The sequence below is a fragment of the Triplophysa rosa genome, linkage group LG1 (genome assembly GCF_024868665.1).
Source record: "Triplophysa rosa linkage group LG1, Trosa_1v2, whole genome shotgun sequence".
In the NCBI taxonomy this organism is placed as follows: domain Eukaryota; kingdom Metazoa; phylum Chordata; class Actinopteri; order Cypriniformes; family Nemacheilidae; genus Triplophysa; species Triplophysa rosa.
This window is the reverse complement of record NC_079890.1, coordinates 3044454-3068323: the sequence shown is the minus strand read 5'-3', so window position 1 is coordinate 3068323 and position 23870 is coordinate 3044454. Positions and strand designations below refer to the sequence as shown.

General features: G+C 37.3%; 1 protein-coding gene across 2 annotated transcripts in view; it reads left to right on the top strand.

Annotated features, from left to right (window-relative positions):
* The window catches only part of syt7b (synaptotagmin VIIb), a 113506-nt gene that overhangs the window by 47931 nt on the left and 41705 nt on the right, over positions 1-23870 (top strand). Inside the window, exons 3-5 of one of the 2 annotated variants that reach the window (XM_057350734.1) lie at positions 6422-6513; positions 12847-12987; positions 19609-19755. In XM_057350734.1, the coding sequence (XP_057206717.1) occupies positions 6422-6513; positions 12847-12987; positions 19609-19755 (380 nt within the window). The remainder of the gene's footprint in view (positions 1-6421; positions 6514-12846; positions 12988-19608; positions 19756-23870) is intronic. The other variant, XM_057350823.1, reaches the window with a different exon arrangement.

Sequence of the window (23870 nt, the reverse complement as noted above, 5' to 3'; positions counted from 1 at the left end):
TAAATAATACATAAAAAGTGAACTATGGAGTTCACTTCAAGAAAATTTACAAGTATACTTCAAGTATTAAACTACTAAAGTAGTTTACTGAGAGCATACTTCAAAGTGTACTTTCATATAAGTACAAGTATTTAACTAGTACACTATCAGTACACCTCTATGTCCACTTGTAGTATAGTTGCTGTACAAATGAAAAAGGTAGTTGTTAATTAGGCGTGTACTCAACGTTTACTACTGTCACACATACACTTAAAAGTATACTTCTATAAACTAAAACAGTGGGCCGGTTTAGTTAGTGGTGCGGAAATAGTACACTTACAAGTACAAGTACACTATACTAGTGGTGCAATGATATTAGTACTTACTACATAAAGTATGCTTAAAAAAGTTTATTACTTTAGTACAGAGTTGCCTTTTTTTACTTTTCTGGTCTGTGGTTACAGAGAGAGAAATATTTCGAGCAGGTAAATTATGAGAGCCGTTCCTCTCATGCCACAGAACCTCGGACAGAAATTACGTTTTCAATATGACACAAATAAAACGTTGCCCTGTCCAACAGTGTATATGATACAAATTTTAAGTGTTGTTAAAAATGTAAGCCATATAAAGTTTCTCCAGTGAATAAAGTGTAAACATGAATCCTGTAGATGACCCGAGTCTGTCTAGATTTGGTTTGTTTGGTGTGTTACTTTGGAGTAAGGACCAAAAGGACAAATTTTTAAAGTTAAGGTAGCAATACTTTCCATTTTTAGCATCTTTGGCCACCTTGCTATGTGTTAAATAGCCGCCACTAGGACTCACTGCGGTGGCCACGATGATGACGCAAATGTTCCGCATTTCTATGCCAAACACTGCAGTGTTATAAAAGATCTACCTGAATGGGGGGTGATGGGGATTAAATTTAGCTTTGGACAAAGCAAGCAAACCAATTGTGAAAACAGCTGTGAAAGTACCAGGATCAATAACAGTTCACTTCCAGAATAAACTCACATCGACCATACTGAAGTTCACATGAAGAAAAGATTAAAATAACAAACTAAAATTGACGTTAGCGACACAATGATGTTAATGTGATTTCACCAATATGACAAAAATGAGATATGGGAGCACCTTAAATTTTGTTATGTTGCTCAATCGTATAGTTTAAGAATGCTTCAAATGTAGCCTACAAATATACGTCTTTCATTTTGAAACCCAGCAACTCCAGTCACTGTCTTAAGCAAAAGTGTTTCACTGAAGAAAGAAAGCCAGTCATTTTGGGTGAGCTGTCCCGGTAATCTTTACATTGAAAGCTAAAGTTATGGTCTTGTCTTTTGATGGACAAAAGAACAACAGATTCTTTAATGAGTGAATAATCTGGGATATGTTATGTAAGGCTGCACAGCGAGAGTCTCCCTGGCCTTTATGTTTCTCATACCTCATACTGCCAAGCCGCAGGGCTCACTAATGATTCATATGTTTTTACCCACAACACCCCACTCTCCTCGCCGACTGACTGCATGCATTCTCCTTCTCCTCCCAAATATATCTGACAGTTTTCTGGGGCCTTCAGGTCAAGACCACAGAAGTTCAGACTCTCTTAACAGGAGCTGATGTGTTCTATGAAAGAACTCTGTATTGAAAGCTGTCTGTCTGTCTGTTTGTCTGTCCATCCGTCTGTCTGTCTACCTACTGTCTGTCTGTATTGAGAGCTGTCAGTCTATATGTCTATCTACCTACTGTGTCTGTCTGTCTATCTGTCTGTCTACCTGTCTGTCTGTGTCAATCCATCTAATCTATCTGCCTGTCTGTCTATCTACTGTGTCTGTCTGTCTGTCTATCTGCCTAATCTATCTGTATGCCTGGCTATCTGTTGTGTGTCTGTCTGTGTCTGTCTATCTAATCTGTCTTTCTGTCTACTTTGTCTGTCTGTCTGTCTATCTACTGTGTCTGTCTATCAGTGTCTATCTGTCTAATCTATCTGCCTGCCTGTCTTTCTGTCTATATTCTGTCTGTCTGTCTAATCTATGTGCCTGTCTGTCTATCTATCTACTGTGTCTGTCTGTCTGTCTGTCTATCTGCCTAATCTATCTGTATGCCTGTCTATCTGTTGTTTCTGTCTGTCTGTGTCTGTCTATCTAATCTGTCTGTCTCTCTTTCTCTCTATCTATCTACTGTGTATGCCTGTCTTTCTGTCTACTCTGTCTGTCTGTCTATCTACTGTGTCTGTCTATCAGTGTCTATCTGTCTATCTACTGTGTCTGTCTTATCTATCTATCTGCCTGCCTGCCTGTCTGCCTGTCTGTCTGTCTGTCTGTCTATCTACTGTGTCTGTCTATCAGTGTCTATCTGTCTATCTACTGTGTCTGTCTTATCTATCTATCTGCCTGCCTGCCTGTCTGCCTGTCTGTCTGTCTGTCTGTCTATCTACTGTGTCTGTCTATCAGTGTCTATCTGTCTATCTACTGTGTCTGTCTTATCTATCTATCTATCTGCCTGCCTGCCTGTCTGTCTGTCTGTCTGTCTGTCTATCAGTGTCTATCTGTCCATCTGTCTAATCTATCTGCCTGTATTTCTGTCTGTCTGTCTGTCCGTCTGTTTATTTATCTGGCTGCCTGTCTTTTGCTCTGTCTACTGTGTGTGTGTGTGTGTGTGGGGGTGGGTGTGTGTGTGCGTGCGTGTGTGTAAACACTGTGTCTCCCTTATCAAGCAAGCATACCTCCTTGTTTCCTTCCATCTGTCCATTTCATGTATTCTGCTCATATACTCTACATCCCTAATCCTACCCAATACCTAAACCTAACAACTACTTTACTAACTATTAATAATCAACAAATTAAGAGTTTATTAGGGAAAAACGTCGTAGTTAAGGGTTTGTTAATAGCGAATATTGCCCCCTATAATGAAGTGTGACCAACATTTTTAGGTCAATCTTATGTGCTGATCTATTCAAGGGGAGTCGTTTTTTTATTTGAAGATGGAGCAAAGTAATGTAGAAGAGGTGGAGAAATTCAGAGAGAAAGAGTGCTCAGCATGTTCTTAACATGTCACAGACAGTGTGAGGACAGAGCAGGATCTGTTGTGAGAAGAAACCACCTGTGTACTTCCCCCCCCCCCTCTCTCTCTCTCTCTCTCTCTCTGATGTAATAATTCCCCTTAATCCCATCACTATTCCATCTTTTCATTATTGTTCATTCTGTTTGAAGGCCCACCTCTTTCCCTCCTCTTTTTCTCTTCTGCTGTTCTGAATATCTCTACCTGCACTACTCATCCCTTTACGTGTCACTTTCTCTTTGATTTTTACCTCCCTGCTCTCTCTTTCCCTCGCTGTCTTCCCATGTTCTCGTCCTGCATGTCTCTCTACTGAAGATTTTATGATAGTCTTTAATCATAGATACGACGCGCTCAATAGCGTACTGCATGCCTGTCAGAGATCTACTCCAGTGCGGCTGCAGGACAGAATCACTGTTAATCTGTGTGTTATCATTGTGCAGCGTCTTCGGTTTCTCTTAATTTTTTCGCATCAAAACAGAAACTGGGCATATTTTTGGATATTCATCGTTTTTGCAGATAGTAAAAATCCAAATTGACCCAAATGTTTTTTTTCACTAATGCATGGTCTTAATTTATATAGTATATAATGATATAGTTGATGTTACTCTTAATAAGTAATTAAAACATGTTAACGTGTCTTTACAAAATGTTTCTGAATAACATCACAAATGCCTCACAAATTCATACCTGCGCAGCACCTGCCTTGATTTTGATATGCAAAATTCCCCTTTTTAATTTGTAATTGATGATAACTTAATTAAATATGAATAAATAATACATTAATTAAAGAAATCTTTTAATGAGCAAAGCCCTCCTCTAGTCTTCAAAGTCTAAAAGTGAATCGACATTCTATCTACTATTCTTTGTCTAAACTAAACATTCGTTTAGATTTCTTCTTCTCTCAAAGTTTCTTCCTGTTTCCTTTGCAAATGCACCATTGCAGTTCACATGATGTTTTAACCTGTGTACGAACACGCCCGTTCCACTTTCTCCTTTGTTTCCATTCATTACGTCGGCAGAAAGATCATGGCAGCGGAGCCATCGCATGTTGGCAGGCGGCGTAATTTAAATGCTGGAAACTGGCAGGCTGCTGCTGTGCCGGGGCCAAGACGCTGCTCTTTCTTCCTCTCTTCCCAATCATTTATCATCTCTTACACAACTGCTGGCGGCTGATGGCTTTCAGAGGACTTAGTAATGAATCCTCCACCTGCAGAATCACTTCGAGATGGATCGGCCAATCAAGAGATGGTGGGAGGAGTGCTGCTTTTGACAGACAGGAAATGATGTAATTAGCCTTTATGTAATTGGTTGCATCGATCAATTGAGTTGTCCCTGTTGTTTGCCAACACCGCCACGCGCATATGGTGTGTTATGGAAGCATATGAATGTTTTCTCAGTCCAGACCACATTCTTTTGACCGAACATCTGTTGAGGCGAGGTCTTTCCGTTTGAGAGGCAACTACATCATTATTGGGGTACAAAGCATATTTTTTGTTAACGACAATTTAGAAGTACAGTAATTGTGTGATTTGACCAAAATAAACATCTTTTGTAAGCAATAAAGAAATTGTAGGGGCTCATGCAGTGGCTTAGAACAGCAAGGGCTCTGGGACCACATGGCATCACCCAATTTCCGGCTGCTCCAGAGTGACTGGTCACATGACATTTACAGCTCGGGTGATTGGTTAGAAAAACAACATCTTTATAGAGGGAAGGTTCTAGCCACCTTGCCACCAACTGAGCAGGTGCCATTGAGAAGAATGGGTTTGCAGAAAGCTCTCTCCAGGTGTTTCACACACTTTGGACATTTTTGTGTGGTGCATTTTGTTTCTCCCATTTGTAGTTTCTGTTTTGTTTTTCAGAACTTAATCAGATTCTTGCCCAGACGTCTCCAGCATGTTTAAACGTGTCTCAGACATACAGTTTCGGTTTGCAACCCACTAAAGTTTTTGCCTCCGCTCAGTAAGAAAGTTCTGGTGCATCACAGTTTTTCAGAAAAGGCGCCTACACACTAAAGTTTACTCTGAATTAGAAAACGTTGCATGCATTTGGAATGGATGGTGCATTGAGTACACAGAGGAAGAATTCAAGTTTTTTGTGAAAGTGATCTCCGTCACATGAACATTCAGACCAGGGGCGGACTGGCCATCTGACGGACGTATTATATATGCGAATACACACAACGCGAATGCAAAAGACACGTATGCATTCAACCCCCCCCCTCGTCGACAGAAATGGTGGAGGGCCGATGTGGGACAAAAAATGTCAGGGCAGATTTTTCTTCCCAGTCCAGCCCTGATTCATGCGCAATAAAGTTCCGATCAGACACGTGGACACCTTCCTCCAATGTTTGCTGCAAGAGACTCTTATCTGCAAGAGATGAACTTACCCGGCGTTTCCGACCTGATTTCACAGAAATTCACTACTATTTTACGAGGTGGCTAATTTGTATGAATTTTTGTACGATTCACATCGTACAAAAACGTACAATTATTCGAAAAAGCAATACTGAAGCCCCTCACCTTACCCCACCCCTAAACGTCACTGTCACGAAAGCAAATTGTACTAAGACGTTGAAATTCATACGAATTAGCCACCCTGTAAAATAGTTACGAATTCCCAGGAAATTGTGTTGGGCATTTCCACACCCTCCTCTTACACACTTCATCAAACTGCCATGAAACTGTCGTCGACTGCTTTGTTACCATAAAACAGGGCTAGTCAACCGGCAGCTTGTTGTTGTTTTTATTACTACATTCATTATATATGATTTAAAAGGCTATATTTATGAAAACAGCTGTTCATCTCCCCCCAGAACTTCTAATCTGACCTTCTAAGTGCGTAGGGCACATGATTGCGATTGGAATTCACCCGAAGATGTGATAATAGCGTATTAGCGTTCAGTTTCTTGCACAGACCAATTGATTTGCTTTATAAGACGCGAGTTTAACGCCACATGGGGCAGGGATTGCTGTTGTGCTGAATGTATTAGCATTTTTACTTTTATTGATTTGACTTTCATTAATTCAACCAAATATCTTCACAAATATCTTCTTAAAAAAACATATAGAAAACCAAATACTGAATGCAATATTTGTGTGCATGTTTTAATATATGACCTATTAGTAAAAGCAACAAAAACAGTATAAAAGCTAAAAAACAAAATGCAATAAATAACAGAAATACAAAATAACAGAAGAAATGAGGATATGGTAAAAAAAGAAGGTGGCCCGCACCCTATTTATACTTTTGGTATCTGGCCCTCAAAGAAAAGTAGCTGAAGACCCGTCATAAAATGTAACTTTGACTTGCAGGAATTGCACATAAATTCTTGAAATATGGCACCTTATCAAATCACATGTCTCTCTATCTCTCTCTTTCTCTGAAGGGAAAGAGGAAAAAGCCGGGGGTGGAGACAGCGGGAACCCCAGACTCCGTGTCGGTGTCGGGAAGAGGCCGAGGAGAAAATAAAGCCATCAAGTATGTGCCTCCTGCAGGGCTTAACTACTACAGTTAATGTCTCGCTAATGAGAGCAAAACATTAATCCTAATGCCATTCAGTGTTATTGTACAGTCACAGGATACGTTTGGAATGGAAGCTATGCAAGCTATTCAAAGAAACAGATGGATGAAATGAAAACAAATTTTTACTCAACATTTACTGAAAATTATCCTTTGGTAAATATGTCAAGGTTCTTTCTGTGTTTCACATTGTGTTTCATTTCCAACATCCAATGTTTTTTTGACAAAAGCCATGTCTGGAAAACCACAGAAATAACCTCTTCACCTGGTTTAAAAGCAGTTAGTACAGGTGAGATGATGGATGTTCACACTCACTTGATGTTGCTGAAAAGGTTGAAGCTTTAGTGTCGGTCCACTTGGAGCACTTGCGCTGTTAACCGCTGCAGGAATATTAAACAGCCGAGGCTCTAATTAGACACGAATGCATCTCACACCAGATGGAGAGTGTTTTTATATCGGGACCAGAGGCCAGACGGCTAATCACCTGTGACCGCACAAAGGCAGCGAGAGATGGGCCCGTATTCATGAAAAATCTTAGCGCAAAGAGTTGTTCCTAGTGACAAAACTAAGAAAATTCTTAGAAATGTGGCCGTTTCCCCTTAGAATTACAGAAAAGATCCTAGTAAAGAAAAAAGTAATTCATAAAGCATCTTAACCCTTAAAAGAGCTCTTAAGGTCCAAAATTTTAAGAGTAGCGAGGAGGACTTTTAAGAGACTTAAGAGTTTCTTTAGCAGCAGAGAAAATGGATGAAACGCAAAAAGTGAGAAGAAATGTGTTGCAATGCATGACAATTTCCATATTACTTTTAAGGTTTATCAGTTTTTTATTTTTGTGTGTGTGTTCCACTTTTGATTATCTTGGTTTTTGTTTTCTTGTATAGCTACTTTGATGCAATGCAAATTGTAAAAGCGCTATAAAATAAAATGACATTGAATTGAATGACAGTGAGTTAATAAGACACAACACATTAGATGTTTGTGACCGATCCTATTAGAGACACGCTAACATCTCCAAAACAGCGCAGAAATGCCATAGCGCATGTGCGTGAATACGGTAAAACAGGAAAAAAGACATGTGCAATTTCAAACTAATGACCCTATATTCCTTCTTGGTCAACCAACCAATCACAGTCTTTAAAAGACTGTGTCATACATAGCAACGGGGTCAGCCCCGCCTCCTCACTAAGATAAAAGTTTTTCTCTTTTCCTTGCTCAGAGTTTCACTCAGATTGGTCCTGAATCGTTTTTAAGCTAAGACTCTTACGTAGAAGTTTTTAAGCTAAAATAAGAGCTTTCTTAGAGGATTCTTAGAAGCTTTAAGAACACGGGCCCTGTTTTTGTAATTGAACTCTTCAGTTGTTGAATTAGTAACTTAGTGTATATTTTATCATCTTAATTTGAATACAGCAATAATTATAAATTAAAATATTTGATTTGAATATGACTAGATTTTTATTTTAAGATCTTAATATGTCAGCATGAGACCTCATTCTATAATATTTCTATGATTAAATGACTGACAAGAGACCCAACCTCTATCAGCCAATCCCTGTGGTCATAGTCGGTAAACTTGCTGACATCATCCATGGCAACGAGGTCAACCCCGCCCTTTTTCTTATCTTAAGATTTCTTTCTGTTCCTTAGTAAAAGTTGTTCTCGGCAGCGTTGTGAAGAGGTTTTAAGTGGAAACTCTTAACTAAAAACTTTTACTGCTGTTTAGGAGAGCTCTTAGTGTTAAGATAAAATGTTTTGTGAATACAGGGCCTGGTTATTATTTCGTTCGCAGTATCGTAATAGAGATCAAATAAATACTATTAACCTTGTGTAAAATATAGTTTTTGTTTTGGTAGTTTTGGTTGCCAGAATTATGGTACATGTGTTATTTGACCAGCACAACAATTATTTGATAAAAAAAGATCTAAATCTATGTATTAGGTATTATTATTAAAAAATAATATATGATAATATTAAATATGTAGTAATATTATTATTATTTCAGGAATTTATTATATCTCAGCATTAAAAAAATATTTGTTAATATAAAAAAATATTTGTAAATATAAAATGTTGTGTGTGTTCGTGTGTGTGTGTGCGTGCGCTGTGAATGAATTAATACCTGGAGCGCCTCCAGTACGTTCAAAGTTTTATTATCATATTAAATGCCCGCATCAACCCGAATTAAACATTAAATAGGAGATTCATTTTTAAAGCTGGAGGTTTTGAGAGAGACAGTCGGTCTGAGCACATCTAATTTGTCAGGTCTAATGTTATTAGTCAGGGCACATGAAACTGCTAAACATCAAGCTCAACGACAGGTCAGATCCTCTATTTGAAAACCGTACTTCATTTCTGACTGATGATGTTGATGTTGTGCTGGAGGGACGGGTTAGGTAATGTTATGCATTAGGCCTCAAATCTGAAATTGCTTAAGATGGTTGATTTAGTGCGGGATTTTTTTATCTTTGAGGTGATTTTATCTTTGAGGTTTTTGATGACACATGAGTCAGACAAAAAGTGTGAAAAACACAGTTAGACATTGATCGATTTGCACAAGGCTGCATGAATAGTACATACATTTAACAATGATAAAACAGACATGCATAAGTTTATATCACAAGCAGCGGGAAATGTATCTGTTGCCTACAGAAATCAGCCAGATGAATGGATCTCAGTGGGATGGGGTGTAAATTCACATGTGTGGAGTTCCCACAATGCAATGCACTCAACTTGACCTTGTGTTTCCAGTGTGATAAATGAACCGTGAGTAATATCAGCCACAATGTTTGACATCTTTTTCATTTGTTATTTCGTTGCATTGCCGAAGGGATTTTACAAAATATAAACTAGTTTTTTTTCAAGTAGTTAAATGAAGTAAACATGAGATGTAATAAGGTAATGGGTGTGTTCGTCTTTACACTGCTATGTGAAAAACCAATTGGCATCTGACTTGTAGCAGTGCATGCCAGTTACAAATGTGTGACCCTACATGTGAAACCTATGGAGGACTAAACCTGCAAAAATTATAAATAAATAAATGTATAAATATATAAATATATAAACGAATAAATGTAATAATATGAAAATAAATAAAGGAATGAATGGTTTGATAAAACAAAATAATTCGTTTTAGCTATTATTGATCTTAACTTTAACTTTTCTTTTCATTTTTTAAATTGATTTATTATTTTTTGTGTCCATTTTTTAATTATTTTTTATTATTGTTATTATTTATTTTTAGATTATTTTATTTATCATTTCCTTTTATTTTTACATTTATTTATTTATACGTTTATTTATTTTTATATTTATTTATTATCGCATGTATTTATTTCCACTTTTATTTATTTATTCTTGAATTTATTCTTACTTTTCTGTGTCTTGTATGATAATTAGATGGGTTGGTCTTGCCTACTATTGGTTCAGCGTAGATTGAAGCGTTTGATCGATTACTCTTGACTTGTTTTGGACTAACGTCACGTCACTCACTGATCGTTTGCTTCGTGTATAACATTAAGTCACTATGGCGGGCGCACAATTAGCTAGAGAGTTACGGCATTTAGCCAATGAAGTCGATAACCATGCATCAAATGACTATGTGTCATTCAGATTAGATGCATTTATTGATGATTTATTACAGATTGACGGCGAGATAAATGATAAAGTTCTTCCTCAGTTGTTAGCCTCTTTGCAGCACATTCAAAGTCTGTGCGAGTGCTATGGTGGTGTTACAGTTCAACTGGTGAAAATCTTAAAGCACAAAATGTAATAAGGTTTAACTACACAGATGAGCTTGTAAACCGAAGTCGCAAGCTAACGCTTTGTCAAAGTGATAGTTATAAGCAGCCTTTCGGTTAGAAAAAGCGTAAAGATTTAATGTAACATGATGTAACATAATGTAAATGAATTGAGACGTAGTGAACTTAAGTCATAAGTTAACATGGTAGTAATGAGCATCGTTCTTTCACTACAGGGGCCATCAAATGGAAACCATTCCTTCTAAAAAGACGTGGTTACTAAACGGTACTCATAAACTTTACTACATTTCATAAGAGATAAATAGCACAGAGGTCACAAGTTAACACGGGCATATTCCCTTGATTCATCCAGCTGCATATTGTTGTGTGACATCTTGATATTATTGCAAAGATCCGCAGCAGCTAGCTTTGCGAAATAGCTTAGTGTGATTGTTACCGTAGTGACACACTGCCTCGCTTTATTGCATGGGTACGAATCCCGTGTCAAATCGCCTTATTTATTTTTTCACCTCGCTTCAGCCGTTACGGGCGATCATACCAATAATTTGCAATCTTAACAAGAATGTCAAAATCATGTAACAAGAAAGTCTGTGTTTATTAGACATCTTAATATTAAGTCGTCTTGTGCTTTCAGAATCGACGAATCTGCTGAGGTCGTTCATGCACCTCTTTGGCACAGGACCTGTAACCGGAACTTAGTCACCACATTAGAACCCTCTGACTCGCACAGATTTTGAAGAACTTTGTCATTTATCTCGCCGTCAATCTGTAATAAAACATCAATAAGCGCACCTAATCTGAATGACACAGTCATTTGATGCATGGTTATCGACTTCATTGGCTAAATGCCGTAACTCTCTAGCTAATTGTGCGCCCGCCATAGTTACTTAACGTTATACACGAAGCAAACGATCAGTGAGTGACATGACGTTAGTCCAAAACAAGTCAAGAGTAATCGATCAAACGCTTCAATCTACGCTGAACCAACCCATCTAATTATCATACAAGACACAGAAAAGTATGAATAAATTCAAGAATAAATAAATAAAAGTGGAAATAAATACATGCGATAATAAATAAATATAAAAATAAATAAACGTATAAATAAATAAATGTAAAAAATAAAAGGAAATGATAAATAAAATAATCTAAAAATAAATAATAATAATAATAAAAAATAATTAAAAAATGGACACAAAAAATAATAAATCAATTTAAAAAATGGAAAAAAAAGTTAAAGCTAAGATCAATAATAGCTAAAACGAATTATTTTGTTTTATCAAACCATTCATTCCTTTATTTGTTTTCATATTATTACATTTATTCATTTATATGTTTATTTATTTATACATTTATTTATTTATAATTTTTGCAGGTTTAGTCCTCCATAGAAACCCAGCTAAAAGCTTTGTAATACTGACTGAGACCATGTCAAAGATTGAAATCGTAGTGCAATTAATGATTGAAAACAAACTTTGAAGAAAAATAAGATTGTGAGACTTTTGGTTCTGATTTGTTTTTGGTTCTCTATTGTCTTCTTGACTTTTGTCTTTATATTCCTGGTGTTGTTGTTTTTTAGAGATAAGAGATATGGGCCTGTATTCACTAAACATTTTATCTTAAAGGGGTCATATGGTGCGAATACATGGTTTTCTGTGTCTTTGGTGTGTTATAAGTTGCCCATGCATGTATTAGACACGTAAAATTGCAAAAACGAAAGTGTCGGAACAAAAGATGCATTCTATGTAAAAGCGAATGCTCACCCAGACCTGCCTGAAACGCCTCGTGTAACCACACCCCCACAAATCTACGTCAGTTCGTGGTCTGATTTGACTAAGAGCGCCCAAATGTATACGCAAGTAAGGTGGGCGTACCTGTCAGTACAATTGAAGAGGAACCTGATGTTGTAATTGTAAGCATTTTGCCTGTCTCCTTAACATTTATCAGATATTAGTAGTCTTTATGGTTAAGCTCATTGTCATGAAATCTTTCTAAAATGTTTATGTTTCAAGGTAGACTGCCGGTGTTACAGCCATTTTAGGATTGTTGGTCTTAGTGACTCAGGAGTCCTCTTCACTACCCCTAACGTCTCACAGGTTTAGGAGCTAGTTTTAGCGCTAAAACACTTTGTGAAATACTCTTAGCACAAAAATGTAGGAGTCCTAAAATTAGGACAGACAAGCCCATTATTTTTAAGAGTTTCTCCTAAATCAGCAAATTAGGAGATACTTTTAGCCTTAAGATGTTTTGTGAATACGGGCCCTGAAACTACAAGCTTTAACGTTTTCTGTGCTGGATCTCAAAACGCCTTTCATCTTGCCCTCAGAGATATTTTTAGTTCTTCTTCTTTCCTCATACAGCAGAAATGTTTTACTCTTTACGCCACATGAAATGTTTCTCTGGAATACTGTTATTTACACAGAGAACGGTTTTACAAGGTCTCCATTATTCCATTCTGCCAGTTACTATGATTTTTTTCCTCTTTGTGTCTAAACTCCAAAAAAACACTGCTCTCTCTCTCTTTCTGTCTCTTTAGTCACAGTGATCTAGACAGGGATTTTTGGAATAATAATGACAGCAGCAACGTGCAGCAGCGCTGGAGCTCTTACCCACCCAAGGAGTTCCTCCTGAACATGTCCCCCTACGCTCCCTACGGAGACCCTCGCCTCACGCCAAAGTGAGTCTCGGTTCAGGCTGGTAAGGGACCCTTCTCTCTGCGCAGGGCTGTATCGAAAGGGAAAGGCTGTTCATTCCGATCTGCCCATGACCTTCTGTTCTACTGATCCCGATTGGCTTGCAAATGCACTGTAAAAAAATCTCATAAAAAAACATAAATATTCTGTGAAATTACATGGTTTTCCTCTGGGGTTTTTTTTGTAAATGTGCTGTGTTTTCTGTAATTTGACAGATTTTGACCGTATTTCAAAAACAGACTGTAAAAGATACCATTAGAAAAACAGAAATTTCCAGCAGCTGGGGCGCCGAAATATTTAGTTTTTAAAAAATCCTGTAAAATTACATGGCTTCCCTGTTTTTCTAGATGGTTTTTAAGCGACTTTCAAAAATATGTGAAAATCTGTAAAAAAAATATTTTTAAATTCTGTAAAATTACGGGGATTTTTTTACAGTGCGTCTGGTCTCATAACACTTAATAAAAATATATAGTATTATCTATTAGGTTGCACTCACAGAAGTGTCTGAATCAATTTTACCCAAAATAAAAAAAGAAAGAATCTAGGCAATATTGTCACGAAATTGCAGGGAAGAACCCAAGCGCAGGCAGCAATTAAGGGGTTAACAAGAAACGAAGATTTATTTGACAAAAATACAAAAACAAAGACCCACGAGGGGGTAAAATAACAATGACAAAGGGATAAATAATCACAGACTACACAGGAACGAAAACTAACTAAAACAACACCAGACAAACACTGACACTGACTAAACTCAACTTGATTAAATGTCACGGGCAGGAACATAAAGCAATGTCAACCAAGACATGAAACAAAGCACAGGGTACAGGTACACAGTACATACAACACAAGGGTACAGGTACACAGTACATACAACACAAGAGCACAGGACAATGAAACACGAGGGTAATATATAGGGGAGACAAACAAGGAATAATTAATGAGGGCAGGTAAAGAACATAAGAAACGGCAGGGAAGCAATACAGGAAACGAGAGGGGCGGGGCCAATGACAAGACACGAGAAAACACATGGAGTGTCAAAAGACACCCCCTGGCTTTCTCACACAAAACCTAAGGGACCTGTCACGATCCTGCCACACGACTAGAAAATCATGAACAAGAAGGCAGGACCGTGACAAATATAACAAAAAAGTATAGCATTTGGAAAATGAAGCCTAAATTAGGACAAAAAATAAAAATCTTTAAAAAAACAACAATTATCATGTACTGTTGTGCTTTTATTTTATTATTTTAAGTTATATTTTTAAATAATGCAGTAAGTTAATTATATTTAAGTTAAAATACAGTGAAAATGGAACATTTAAATAAATATATATTATATTTATATATTTAATAAAAATAGGTTGAAAAAATGTTTTATTTTATATAATTAAACTATGATTTGTTCTTATTTCTCTTAGATATTTAGCCGTAATATGATAACTAAAATAGCCTTAAAAAGTCAATTACATCTTAAAACATCTTTCTGCAAGTTCCCACAAATCGTTCCAACAATCCTCAAGTCACGCAAGTCGTAAAATTCCCATTGACCCCATTTCTAAGGCCATATCTCAGGGGCAATCCATATCATTTTGCAGTCTTCTAGTTGGCTTTTTAACATTCCGAATACGTCTCAGTTTAGATTGAAGCGAGATCTCAGGGTCAACCCCTCGCCGTCTCACCTTCAGGGAGATTCAGTTCAGAGGTTTCTGACTGTTAGATTCAGTCTTGTGTTTCCTTGTGTTTTAATTGCTTAATTGAAGTCATCATCTTCAAAGGAGATGCAGTCTTTCTGGCTTATCTCCCAGGATGAATCATAATCGAATTGATTGGATACAGTACTGGATACGGAAGGCTGAAGTCCCCGCCCACTTTTTATCTGCATGGTGTGAATTTTGATCGAGAAACCCTCCCACCAACACAGATTATAACAACAGGTTGTATTCATTTTAATGAGTGGAAGACTTGTTTATGGGTGTTTTTTGTTTGATACTTCGGCCCTGGCCTTAGGAGTTGCTTAGCCCAAATTATTTTATTTGTTTACACAGACCTTTTCAAACAGTATTGCTGGTAAATTACGATAGTAGTACCAAAACAGCTTTTCCAGTAAATAAAACATGTGCTGTTCACACAAGCAACGGTGGTCTGTCTTTTTACGTATAAAAACATGATGGCCATTGTTGCATTTTAAATGGAACGTACATAAATAAAATACTGTCCATAAATAAATCATACAAAACCCTCTCCTTTTGCTGTGGAGCTTAGACTTTTTCTTTGCTATTTGGAGAGGCGGAGCTTAGTGTTTTTGTGATGGGAGAGGCGTGGCTAACCCTAACCCTAGCTGTCAGAATGTGACAAATCAGGCACTATCGACAAACATAAGAAGTTTATAGACTTAAAAGATGTAGTGCAAAATTATACAAGGGCATCCGACTAAGATAGAATATGCTGACATTTTTTACACTGATCTCACAACTGACTTCTGGGGAAAAAGCTGGCAAAATTATGCAAAATGGATCTTAAATTTATTGAATGTTTATAAAACGTGGTGCTGAGAGCATTACACTGTTATTCAGAGCATCCAATTAAAAATCTGTAATAAAGAAGCGGGAATCTAAATGATATGCGTTGCAATGTTTCCAATTTCTGAACTGTTTCTGTGATGGTCTGGGAGTTTGGATCTTATACTAGCAGACAACAAATATATAATTCATGTAGGCAAATTCTTTCCTTACGTTATAAAGCCTTGTGTTCGATACAGCCCTGCCAGCACCACTAATAACTCCAACTGCTAACATTTCACCCTCAGCTCATGCATGGTATCCATGGAGACGGACAACCCGCAAAACCTCTGACCTCTGACCAGAAGAGGTTTGGGTACATTCAAGAGGATCTATATTGATTTATTCCTCCTTTCTGAATGTTGAGGGTTGTTGGTTACCTCTACTACAGTGTTGTTGTGTTTTGGCTGTGTTTTGTGTTATGTGTTGTTGGAGTTCTGGTGTATTGTCTAGTGTGTGTCACTTCCCCTGTGTAGTCTGGTGCCCAGTATGCCCAAAAGCCTACAAATAATTTACATATATACAAATATTTGAGGTACCGTTTATTTAACCGATCTCATTCTTTTATTCTTCATTCACAGCCTACTCATCAGTCATCATTTTACTATTCTAATTGCATTTATTAAGATGCACAAGGATTCTTATAGCATTATATCTTACATGTGCTGACTATTTTGTATGTTTAAACCGGATGATGGTCACCAGGTCGCTGTCGTGTTTCTAGTCAGGGTGGATTTTTCCAGAAAGGCGTAATCCAGTGTTGATCAAACCAATAAAACATTGTAGGTTATCATCAGGTTTTTTTCGCCGATAACCTTACATGGGTCATCCCTCCATAATAATTGTTGGTTTAGATAAATTGACAAATTATTAGTGAATGACAAACGAAAAACACGCATTGCATTTGCAGACCAATTTAATGAAATGAATGAAGAGCACCCTTCCATCTAACATCTTCTCATTTACTGGATGTGTAGAGGAACCCTGACTGGTTGATTATTCATGCGGAAGAAAGGAAGTTGAATATTTTTCCTCCTTTTGGCTTTTTCACTTGCATGTTCAACAAAAAACGAATTATAGTTTCATTATTTCTGTATCTATTATGATTGGTAAATCCACTAATGAACTTTTGTTCGTTAGTGTGTTGTGCAAGATTCAGTTGCTTTGTAAAATCCCCAAAGTGATTCTTATGGATACTCTGTTTAGTGCCTAATTAGAAATCCTACAAAATTACTTTGATATATGTCATCTTAAAGCTACGGTAGGCAATATCGTCTTCTGTTGAGTTCACACGACTATAGAATGTTCGTCCAATCATTGCATTCGGTCGCTTGACTGTCAACTTACTGTATATTTTTTGATAACCTAGCACTATTTTTTTACATTTATTATTATTGTAATCTCATAATTTTATAAGATTTATACTATAATGTTGTCTCATGAGGTCATTTGAAATGTAGCCCAGATGTGTGTACGTTCATTCATTTTGTAGTATGTGGCTTCAGAAATGAAGGGGGTGGTGTCTTTTCCCCTTATAGATTTTCAAAGCTAGCTTGATAATGCTTGCAGCTTCGAAACTGACTAGCTTTAACTACCTAAATATGTCAATTAATATTTGTTAAATTACATGTTAGATATAGTTTTACATCACCAAAATTCAGCTAATGCCGGGGCCTCACCACAAGATAATCGGGCCAAATTCTCCCCTTCCGACAATCCTTGGTAAAGTCCCGATGATCTTAAACGGCTCTAAAGATGATCTTATCAGATTTTCCTGTGGTGTGGTGTGGTGTGTGTTAAGAGTGAATGAATCTGATCGGAAGACATCGGAGCCGCCCCGATCGCGAATCGTAAATATTCAACATCAGCAATCCTGATGTCAGGGCGGCTCTGATGTTCTTCCGATCAGATTCATTCACTCTTAACACACACCACACCACACCACAGGAAAATCTGATAAGATCATCTTTAGAGCCGTTTAAGATCATCTTCATTTTGGTGATGTAAAAAAGCATTACAAACACTATCATCGCAATTACGAAAAAAAAACAGGCTAAGTAGTTAAAAAAAATAGGTCCAGTGGAGCTAGTGGAGCCAGTAGACTCTTTCGGGTGATAATGTCAGCATCTATTTGTTTTGATTTAAGTCATAATAACTAAAAAAAATACTGCTAACTAACACAATAAAACAACAAAAACATGATAACATAAATAAAATAAAAAAATAAAAACGGAGGAACCAAACTCTTCATGTACACATTTGTTTATATTGAACACATATATAATGAACGTAGCCTACAGTGAAATAATAAAAAACTTATTCTGAAATCTCGAGAGAATTTCCAAGATTTCCTGTGCTTACAGTCAGGACTCTGTTTGAAAATCTGTTCTAAACGATTAAATCTAGGATTTTTTCTCCTCATGTTTGTGGTCTCTCACCGTTTAAAACTCTTATAAGATTTAAAAAAATCTTTTGGTGTGGCCCCAAGTTGTTAGCTTAGCAAGATAACCTTAGCAGACTAGCTTTGCCTGCTAAACCATACACAAGTCACTCAACAAACACACATTCACAGAAATTCTTATCGCAAGTATAGCCTACGTTTGTTCTGGCATAACGAAAGGCTACCTTACAGGGGCCTTGAATCTTGGTTTAGTTCCAAAATGCACATAAACAGTAATGTTAGCTTTACTATTCGCTAGTTGCTGGTGTCACGTGGTGTTTGTATAACGGCGGTCACTGTCATTTGCATTGGCTCGAACCATCAGCTAACATTGACAACAAATGACATCCGGTCGAGACGTCTGCACGCTGGCAATCGCTATCAGCGTGGTTCACAAAGAATCGCTCTTGACCAGACAGTAACGAGTAAAAGGCCATGTTTCGTCAGTTTAAGTCAGCAACCTGTCTGTCTGATGTCAAGTCTCCCGTGTTTCTGTTCGCCGCCTGAGGTTGACGTACAAATGTTACATCACGGGTCATCTCTGTCTTCAGTGACCGTCGTAGATCTCGACACCTGTGTGTTGTAGCCAGTTCTGTCTCACGTCTCTGTGCTGTACTGTCCGGATCAAGTGAACTTCAGTCTCTGTCTCACCTGAATGGATTATGATGGGAAACAGAATAGGAACAGGCGGCCTGTGTCTCTTGATAAAAATTATCGAAATTCAAATGAATTCTAAATAAAAATAATCTTGACAGTATATTCCTGTGGTGGGTGTTCTTAAATTATTATTATTATTATTATATTATTTATAATTGACATTATTATTATTATTATTTAAAATTGATATTATTATTATTGATATATTTGTTGTTGTTGTTATTATTATTTAAAATTGACATTATTATTATTAACATTTGAATTGTTTTTATTGTTATTCATGTTTTTTTACATTAATATTATTATGGGTATTAATTTGAGCATTACTGTGCAATTTAGCATTGCAAGGCCATCCAACGTAAACCCTTGAACTTTTATATAACTCCTCTGACCACAATTTTTTTGCATATAAATTGCAGCCTTTTGCGATTATGGGCATAATTTTTCTTCTGCTTAAAGATTTGATGAGTTATGCAACCCCACAGAGATGAAATAGCAGATACACTGTTTCCTATAAGGATAATGCATCTGTTATTATGATTTTCTTATTAATCCATAACCTTTTAATCGAGTGCTTGTTGGGCCATTTGTTTAGATTATTTCCAGTGACAGAGGAATGCATCAGTGTTACTTGTAGGTATCCCATATAGCTGAAAAAATATATATATACCAGCGCCATCTGCCTTCCTATTACTGTGAACTCGTATTCCCAATAAACCCACCCGCTTGCTCTCCCACCACCACAATATCTTCCCTCTCCAGACTTGCAGGGTCTACGTGCCCGCCACTCCTGCTTGGTCTACAGGTAGGGCATGACTGGGATTGTTTTTTACCTTTGTGCCTTATTGCTTTACCCTGAGATGCTGAAGAAACGACTGTGCAACTTCTCTTCTGTCTGAACCTCTCGTTCTTCTTCAAACGCTCCTGCTTTCTCTTCCTTCTTTTAGTGGATCGCTGGAGAAAAGGGAGGTGGGTGGGGGGGCAGTGGGGGGTCCGAGTCGCAGTGACAGCTGCATAGGTGCGGGCACCAGCAGGTCCCGAAGGTGGCAAACTGTCCAGAGCCACCTGCACTCCGGAAGCCTGAGACCCAGCAAGTGAGTGATGGAGGGCCAGATCTTTTCTTTTAGAGAAGTTTTACTGCGGTTGTGCATAACATGATGATTTTGTTGTAGAAGTAATGTTGAAAATCCAATATTTTGGCATAACATTTTATATCCAAAATCAATACTACCAAACTGCTAATAATTGGAGCTGACTATTAATGAAGTTACAGGCTTATGAACAGTTTCATATTTTTCCGAAGTTAATATTACAACAATATCAATAAAAACCGTACAGTAGTAAACCGTACCACTCAGTGGAAACGAGGCATTATATTCAGGGGTGCCGCTAGCTGTTCTGGGCCCTTTGACTATATTGTAAGCCAGGCCCTTTCATCCATTCGCGATCGTCTTTGGTGGGGTCCTTAGCCGGGGGGGGCCCATTATTCCGTTAGCGGTGGGCCCCCAAAGGTGCACGGGTCCTTAGAATCATCTTCACCTTTTTACCTTCACCTGTTCATATTTGTGTCAAACTAAACCAATTATGCAACTAAATACACCTTCAGATCAAAAGATCTAAAAAGTCTTTGAATGTGAACTTTTGAATGTGAACTTTTTTAGTGTATGTCCAGGGTCCAAAATGATCGGTGTCCTGCGAAAATCCAATATATTACAATCTCTGTGCGAATTTTTTTCCCCATATTTTCATTTTTGTCACAGAATATGAGGAATGCTCCACATTATACAGTATCTCGAGATAGAAAACACATTTGGCATCCAAGATAAACTTCTCGTGATAAAAAATATGTGGTTTGTATGGATTTAATTTAAATTGCCTGTAGCGCAAACATCAGTGACGGTCTGAGTCGCATTCTTACAATTCAATTAAAAGCATTTTTTACACTGTAGTTCCAAATAAAGATACCGGCCAACTGGTTTTCCTCATTTGTTGGCAAGGCCAAATTGTACTGATATTTGGCACCGTAGGGACTGTTCGTTTTGGACCCTGTATATACACGGAAGTCACTAGATCTTAAATCGGCACCGTGGGCTATGCCAGGTTTTTTAATGAGCTTGCGATAATGGTCTGCATGTGTACTTATTAAAGCAACTTTGCTCGCTATGTGTGCATGCTAATTTGGTGCTTAACCACTTTAGACAACGTTCATGTATTGATAAAGTAGCTATGATGTGAATAACTTGACTCTCTAACATTGATTCTGTGCCTGAATTAAGATGAATCAGACTGACAGTCATTACAGATGAATTTGGGGTTGGGAGTGTTTATAAGCCTCGTTTTAACTGCAAGCTTAGAAATGATCACTTAAAAAAAATGTTTAGCCTTATCATGATCTTCAATATACAGTACAGTATATATAAAAAGTGAACTTAGGACACCTGAAATGTAAAGGTTTTCAACATTTGGGTTTGATGAGTGACATCTAAATCTTTTTTCGTGTTTAGTTGCATGTCCTCCGTTCCTCCAAAGCTCTTTACATTCAGTCTCGTAACGTTTGCATCCACTCCCATCTTTCACCTATAGTTGGTTTCTATTTTCATTTATGTTACACTTGCAACCCTGCCTCTCATATCTACTTCTCCCTTCTCTCTACATCGGCCCCTCATACAAACATCCTCCATCAGGATTTCCATCACACGGCGTCTCGAGACTCTGTAATAACAAGCTGCTACAGGTCTGCGCTGAAGCTCAAGGATTTGCTGGAGGACTCTGAGAATTGCCATAACCTCCACTTGAGGAAGTGGCAGATGAAAATATCCTGTCGGTGTTTGTCGAGATGGCTTTAAGAGTCTTCCAGGGAATGATTTTGTCACAACAAGAACAATACAGATCGATCCTATTTCCTCACTCATCAAATATTAGAGAGAAGGAGAATGGATAAAATGTAGTTTCATCATTTTCTCAATGTTACTTTGAACCTGTATGACATTTTTTTTCTGTAGACTACAAAAGGTGAATCTTTCAAGGACACTTTTAAGTATAATAAAGTGTATGGGAAGTGGTGCTGGCACCCATAAAGTGTCATAAGATTGGCCATCTGACGCTGTCAACTCTTCTGAAACAAGTGGCATCACGCAAGTGCCATTTGGCATTGTATGGCATCATGTGCTATTACTGTAGTATACTGTTAGTATTTGAACTAAAAATTAGAATGCAATATTTCAGTCTACTGTTTTGTACTTGACTAATTGTACTAAATGTACTTCACTAATTACACTCAAGTATTTTTGGCCTATACTTGTACTCAATCTTTTTAATAAGGATTATACTTAAAAGTACGATGAAGTATTCCAAGTATACTTGACTTGCAGTTGTTTTAAAAATACAGACTTTCTTTGTTAAATATGATTAAATTATTTATATTTGAAATATTGTTCCTATATAAATTTGAACTTATGAGCGTGCTGTTAAGTTTGTCTTAAAAAAAACGTACAATTATGCCTGTATAAAAACTACTAATCTAGTAGTTTACTAAGAGTATACTTCATAGTGTACTTTCGTAAACTAAAAATGTGCTACTGCTAATGTACTGCAAGTATTGAACTAGTAAACTATGAGTATACTTATAAGTTCACTTGCAGTATAGTTGCGGTACGAACGAAAAATGTAGTTGTAAACTAGTTTGTCATGAATTGCAAGGACAGAACCCAATTGCAGACAGCTCTTTAAACTAAAACCTTTATTAACAAAACTTGAACAGAAAAATCCCTCGAGGGGGAAAAACAGGACCAAAACATAACAGGATAAAATACAAAACTCAACTTTTAACTGAAGAACTTGCAGGGCAGACAAGACGTGGCGGGGGAATAACAAAACGGTCCCGCACAAGACAGAAAACACACAGGCTTTAAATAGGGAAGAAACTAAGGGAAGGTAACGAGGGCAACAGGTGAAGGGCGTAAACTAATGACGGAATAATCAATAAGGAAACGAGGGGGGGGCGGGGCTAAGGCGGAGGACGGGAGAGCACATGGCACGATCAAAGGCCATGTGCTTCCGAAACAAACACAAGAAATGGGGCTGTCATGATCCCGTCGGCCAGAACAAGAGAAAATCATGACACTAGTTGTGTACTCAACGTTTACTGTTACACTAAATAAGTATACTTAAAAAGCACTGTTTCATAAAATAAAAAAGCTGATCAGTTTAGTCCCAAGTAATATTGAAATAGTACATTTAAAAGTATACTACTTTATATTTTACTACATAAAGTGTAACAAAAAATATACTTGAACTTTACTTAAGTATACTTAATAGGCTAAACTTGAAGTGTACTTCATTTTATAACCTAGAGCTTTAGCAGGACACAAGCTTTACATTACAATATTTACAATATTGCACATGAATCATATTACTACTGCATATAACTACTTTCATGGTGCTTTAATTGTGCTTTCTTTGTCATTTTAGAGCTTGACAGTCTCTGTTTCTATTCCCTTGCATTATATGATATAAGAAATCCATATTCAAATATCACCTTTTGTATTCCCCAGAAAGGAGAGAAAGTCATACAGTTTTGGCACTAAATGTTGGGTAAACTGTCTCTTCTCACAAGTACATTGATCGTCTCCGCCCTGAGCGGATAAAATCCATTAAAAGTTTCCAATATGAAATTACTGCTGTATTTCAGAAGAAAGTGAAAAAGCCTCAGTAATTTTGATATGCCTTCAATCTCATTTCGCCACTGAATATTTAAAGTCCATCCGAGGAAAGTAAAGTCTGAAATTGCCTAAAATCATTTCTTCTTGCCCTGTCTTTAACTAAGTGGACGAGCTTTAATGTGGAATTTCACAGTGTTCGTGTCCGTCGGGGCATAGGTGCTTGCTGAATCCAACCAGAAATCCTTTCATTTCTCCTCTAAAGAAAGCGAAACGGAACGGCTTCTTTTGGAGAGCCATGTTTTCACTGTCTTTCATTCTTTGATTATGCTTTTCTTTTCCATCTGTGTTTTTTGCTTTGATCATTGTTCTATAACCCCCACACACTTCTTTTTGTTCACCGCTTCTCAAACCCTATTTATAACACAAACAGCACTAAAATAGAGAGAGAAAAGAGTAGATAATCAATGTATGTTATTTACATTTATGCATTTGGCAGACGCTTATATCCAAAGTAATTTACATTGCATTATCCTATACATTTGTTTGTA